Source organism: Engraulis encrasicolus, chromosome 4 (assembly GCF_034702125.1).
Source record: "Engraulis encrasicolus isolate BLACKSEA-1 chromosome 4, IST_EnEncr_1.0, whole genome shotgun sequence".
NCBI lineage: Eukaryota > Metazoa > Chordata > Actinopteri > Clupeiformes > Engraulidae > Engraulis > Engraulis encrasicolus.
In genome coordinates, this window is record NC_085860.1 from 54,043,333 (window position 1) to 54,049,238 (window position 5,906).

At 43.6% G+C, this 5,906-nt stretch overlaps 1 protein-coding gene across 2 annotated transcripts in view; it reads left to right on the plus strand.

Moving 5' to 3' along the window:
* rab3il1 (RAB3A interacting protein (rabin3)-like 1) overlaps positions 1-4,473 on the plus strand; it is a 22,140-nt gene extending 17,667 nt beyond the window's left edge. For both annotated transcript variants that reach the window (XM_063197716.1, XM_063197717.1), the window contains 3 exons: positions 59-158; positions 763-829; positions 1,381-4,473. In XM_063197716.1, the coding sequence (XP_063053786.1) occupies positions 59-158; positions 763-829; positions 1,381-1,466 (253 nt within the window). In that variant the 3' untranslated portion in view covers positions 1,467-4,473. The remainder of the gene's footprint in view (positions 1-58; positions 159-762; positions 830-1,380) is intronic.
* The last annotated feature ends 1,433 nt before the right edge of the window (positions 4,474-5,906 follow it).

Here is a 5,906-nt window from a genome sequence, read left to right on the forward strand (position 1 = left end):
GTGGTACCGGTCCTTCCCTTCCTTCCTCCCTTCCTCCCCCCTCTGCTCCGCCAAACAGGAAGTGCGCCCTGAGTGGCATGTCGCGACCCTGTCGCCACCGCATCAAGCTGGGAGACAAGGAGAGCTACTACTACATCTCGCCCTCCAGCAGAGCGCGGGTACTCACTTACATTTACGCCACCTTACTTTTACATTACATTACCAATTGAAGGACTAAGCTAAAGCCTGCACATCCAAACGTCAGACCTGGGAGCAGGACAACCACCTACACGCTTCATATACATTCTGGGCATATTTGTTTAAAGGGACACTGTGCAGGGAATGGTCAAAAAAGGTACTGCAACTATGATGCTCATTGAAACTGGGCTGCCTATTGCCTAATTTGATCTTTTCATGAAAGTTTGCTAAGTAATAAAGTAATATTTTCTAGTATGGCCCAAGTACAGTCAATTTTGCAGCTAAAAATGGCTATTTCTGGAAATTCAAAATGGCGGACCATGGAGAAGATCCCCCTTTTCATGTATGAAAAGTGCAATTTTCCCAGTCATAATGAATACTTAGAATTTGATGGTGGTGGTAAGTATTCATGAAAAAGGTAACATTAGTGAATGGGCAGCATGAATTCTGGAAATAAACAACTAAAAATCTCACACAGTGTCCCTTTTAGTTAGAGAACACATATTGTAAGCAGTGCATTATGCTTTACACGGTGTCTCTGTGGCTATGGCTAAAGACAAGTAATATTTGTGTTTTTTTCCTCAGATCACAGCGGTATGCAACTTCTTCACCTACATCAGATATATTCAGCAGGGCCTGGTGAGGCAAGATGGTAAGCTGCAAACGACAATGTTAGTAGTTACTACAGCCAAACAAAAGCAAAATGGTGGAAACCGTAAAGAGGCAGCGCTGCACTCTTCCTCTACAACAGTTGTTCCCAAACTGGGGGTTGGGACCCCTTGGGGGTTAGGAGCATTGCAGGGGGCTCGCAGAGAAGGGACACTGCACATTGCACATTTCTCCAATATATACTTTTATCTAGGACATCTAGCGGTATTCATTTCCCCCTCCTACTGTTCTTGGACAGCCAGCGTTTTTTTGCACACCAGTGCATTTTGGTCATTATGTACATGCCAGTGAAGTTGAACTGTGAGTGGAACGGTTGAATAGTTTGTCCTGTCCTGTCTATTGTCATGTCATTGTCTTGTTATATCTGGTTAAATGTGTAGTGCAATGTGTTAAATCTTTTTTCATCATGTCATAGGCAATATAACTTGCCTGGTGTTTACCTCACTTGCTGACAAAAATTGTATTATTATATTTATTATATTATATTATATTTACATGAAATCAAAATGGTATCTTTTTTCTTCCCCTCTGTAGTGGAGCAGATGTTTTGGGAGGTGATGCGCTTGAGGAGGGAGATGACGGTGGCTAAACTCGGCTTCTTTCCCACGGACGATAGCTAGAAAACGGGAAGTCAACTGCAGAGCACAATCACCTCTCTCTCTCTGTCTATCTCAAAGTCAACACACACACACACACACACACACACACACACACACACACACACCGACACACACACACACACACACACACACACACACACACACACACACACACACACACACACACACACACACACACACACACACACACACACACACACACACACACACACAGTAATGGGCTGTAAGCAATATCGTTTATCTTCTGTGTGTTCCTGATGGAGAAGGTACATACTCCAGTGTACACAGTCAGTGTAATGTGCAGATTGTGGATGAATGAAGCAAGAACTGCCTGGCTGGTGACAGAAGCGCAAGATTTATTACGCAATTAAATATAAATGAGCAGCGAAGTCAGCGTCTTGATGCGACGACAGACACATCAGAACAAGTCTGCTCTTGGCAGTAATAATGTCCTACACATACATTAGAAGTGTGTTGACATTAGAAATTGGAGCAGAAAATTAGAAATTTGATTAGAAATGTGCAGCCTAATGGGAGATATTGACTCTCTGTCAGGTATTTGAAGGATGGGAGAAATTAGCCTGGTGAGCCGTCCATAGGACTGTACTTGTCTTCATTCGTATTCATGGTCTGGCGACGGTTCTCTGGGGAGAGATACTAAGTCGTCCTCCAGGCGGTCGGCCAATAAGCGAACGATTTAGGTGAGAGCTGTCCAATTGTTTCAAACCAGAACTGAGTGCAATCCTCCCGCCCTTTCTAATCACGTCATTACATTGCATTTGGCAGACAAGTCAAAGGACCTCAGGTCAAAGAACCTCCAGACCATGAATATGACTGAAGAGAGGTATTATGGGATGGTCGTACCAGGCTAGGGAGAAATGGCAGTGGGTGTAGCAGAGCCATGCTTTTCAGTATTGTGTCCCTCTTTCTTCCCCATTTATGACTAATGAATTACCCCCTCATAAACATGGCATGGCAATCAACGACATAGTTACGTTATATGAAACGTTGCGTTATATATATTTTTTTCACAGTAGTTATTATTGCTATGTTTTACCACAGCGGGGGACAATGATAAAGAAGTATACGCATTAGCATGGTTTCATTTTACCTCATGCAGTGAGGGGAGTGCTACTGCAGCGAATGCTAAGGTCAAAGCCATAAGTGACCTCACCAACATCATCTGAAGGAGGGTGGGATGGAAACACACACTCACACGCACGCACACACACACCAAACACTAAACACACATCCTCTAAGTGCACATAGACACACACACACACACAGATAAATACACATAGGCTTTTCCTCGGAAGTCCAAACACCCACTCCCTTTTTGATGTGCACTCGGGAAATGCCATTGTTTCCCCCCACCCCCCTCTCTCTGCACTCCCCCCACTCCCCTCTCTGCACTCCCCCCACTCCCCTCTCTGCACTCCTCGCCTGGTATACCCAGTTAAAAATATGATTACTACATTTGTAAGTGTACACTCCTTTGTTTTAGGTTTGTGTTTGTTTTATTGGGTTTTTTTTGGTTTTGTCTTTTTTTTAAAAACATTAACTGTGTTTATAAGTTTGTAAAGTTAAATGTAAAGTTAAAAGTTAGAAGTGGTGGGATGAATGAATGAATAACTAGCCCTCAAATTGCTGTGTCACCTTCTTAGCCTCAGCACACCACTGCTTGCCTTTCTACAGTAGCTATAGCCCTGGGGGGTATTCCAAGAACATGGTTAAGTAGCAACCAGGTTAAGTTAACCTTGAGATAGTGGAAAATCATCGAATACCACACCCTAGAGTCCTTACGTATTTTCGGTAACACTTTATTTTAGGGATACATCTATAAACACTAATACATACAATGTTAATGCCTGCATAAGTAACTTGTAAGGCATGTACTAGGCAAACGCTAAGGCCTACTAGGTCCTTACTAAGGTTAAATTGGTAATAAATCCCTTATTGTGCATGAACAAGACATTTGCGAATACATACCTAACAAATGTTTGATTTTGCTTTGTACATGCCTTACAAGTTACTTATACAGGAACATTGTATGTATTAGTGCTAATAGATGTATCCCTAAAAAAGTGGTTTCCGTATTTTCTTAACTAAATGAGAAACCTATTATCTATGGGCTATCTACGTATATTAGCAGGCTTACCTCTTCATGCAGGTTAAGTTAGCCTGGTTTATCATCACTTAACCATGTTCTTGAAATACTGCTCCCCTGGTGGTTAGACAATAAGCTTTACTGTACATGAACAACTGTGTTGTGCACAGTTACTATGCCATAGCCTCAGCACAGCCTGTAGCTTCTGCAGAATGTTAGTGTGTCAGTCAGTACACAAGATCGTGATCGATCCTTGTTTACCTTCTTTACTTTTTGCATGGGATATACAGCCATACTTGTGTGTGTGTGTCTACGGGTCTTTGCACTCTGTGTATGTCGTCTCATATCTCTCTTTCTGTACTCAACGTGTAAATGACGAGAGGTAGTCAGCTCCATATGCCATCATCCTAACTGTGCGTAAGTGAAACGCATAGTTGCATGACTGGACGTGTGCATTACGAACACTCGATGGTGTCTGTTATGAATGGACTGCGGACTTTCTGTCCATTACTGAAGCAACGGCTCGAATGGGACATGGGCGGGACGTGGAGAAATTTTGAGGCGGAAGTATTCTCGCAGGACATTCTCGCGGTTGCTTCAAAAATGTTGAATGCAGTTCTATAGAATGCAAGCTGACCTGTATGTGGGGCAGTCGTGGCCTAATGGGTTAGTGAGGTGGTCTTAAGATCAGAGGGTTGCAGGTTCAAATCCCACCCTGACCCCTCCCTAAACCTCCATCTACATATGGCTGAGGTGCCCTTGAGCAGGGCACATAACCCCACATTGCTCCAGGAACTGTGAGCAATTTCCTGTAAGCAATTTCATCTTTTATGTTGCTGTGGATAGAAGTGTCAGCTAAGTATAATGTGATGTATGCTGTGAGATGGCCACTCCATCTATACCTGCCTGCACACTAGGGCTGTAACGATACACTTATAGTAACTCACGATTCGGTTCATATCGTGATTTTTGACCTACGGTTCGATACACCCCACGATTTCTGAAATGTATCTCCATAGAAGTTTGGAAACACTATCACATCAAATCATACAGCTGTTTTCTGGACTAATGGGTAATAAAACTTTAAAAGGGCATATCACGATACTCTTGTATCACGATTTCTCGGTTCGATACAATATCGTTACAGCCCTATTGCACACATGTGTTACTGTTTGAGGCCTGCGTGCCATGCAGCAGTTGAGCTGTCTTATAGCCTACTACCGGTGGAGTGAACCTGTCTCACTGCAACCTGTCTCACTGCACAACTAACAAGCCACTGATGTTGATGTTTAGGTCAATAAAGACACCAGACAGTTACCAGCAGAAAAGTCTCTTGTCTCTGTCATATTCAATTCTGTGTTAAATGCACATCAATTTGACTCTCTGACTTTGAATTAATTATGCTGTTTTGCCTCATAGTTCTTATATCGACCTAGTAACATGTAAAAAAAAATAAAAAATGCTTGGTTTTCTTATGCACTGTTGACTTCACTGGGTAGTGATCGACCTTCCTCGAGTACTCGCTTGGAGCAGCTGATTCAGAGCTGGCTGGACCTAGCCTGATTATCATCGACTTTCAAATATCTTCAAGACTTGGTCTGACCAAGAGCATAACAATTAACATTTCCCAAACGGCCTCCCTTAGTTTGCTAATGATTGTTTGCTTCCCAAAAGTTGGAGGAGCTCCCGATTTTGTGGGAACTCAGAAAGTACTTGCATTAGCTCTTGACCTGACTGGTAGCAACGCTGAAGCTGTTGCGTCACTAGGAGGGCACGGCCTGGCTAGGCTGGACCATATTTGTGGCAGGGTTTTACGTAGTCTCTGAACTCTGTAATCACACCTGTTTCTATACACCCTGGAGCACCTTGGTTTTGTCACGCAGGGACAGATAGGAGTAGAGGAGAGTCTCTGTTTGACATAATAAGGGCAGACAGATAGAGAGGGCTGGGCCTTAGCTGAGGGCTACTGAAGAGGCCGGGGAGAGAGAGGAAGGGAAGGAAGTTTTGGCAGCAAGTCACTCCACTCCACTCCACCACACCCTTTAGCTGCCAAGCTGGTTTCAGTGATGTGACAAGATATACACACACTCACGTCAGATATAACAGGTTCTCTCACACACACACACCCACACACACAAATACACACACACACACACACACACACACACACACACACACACACACACACACACACACACAAAATACCTCTCTGTCTCTGTCTCTCTCACTCACACTCACACTCTCTCTCACACACACGCACACACACACACACACACACACACACACACACACACACACAGTCTCTGTCTCTCTCTCTCTCACACACACACACA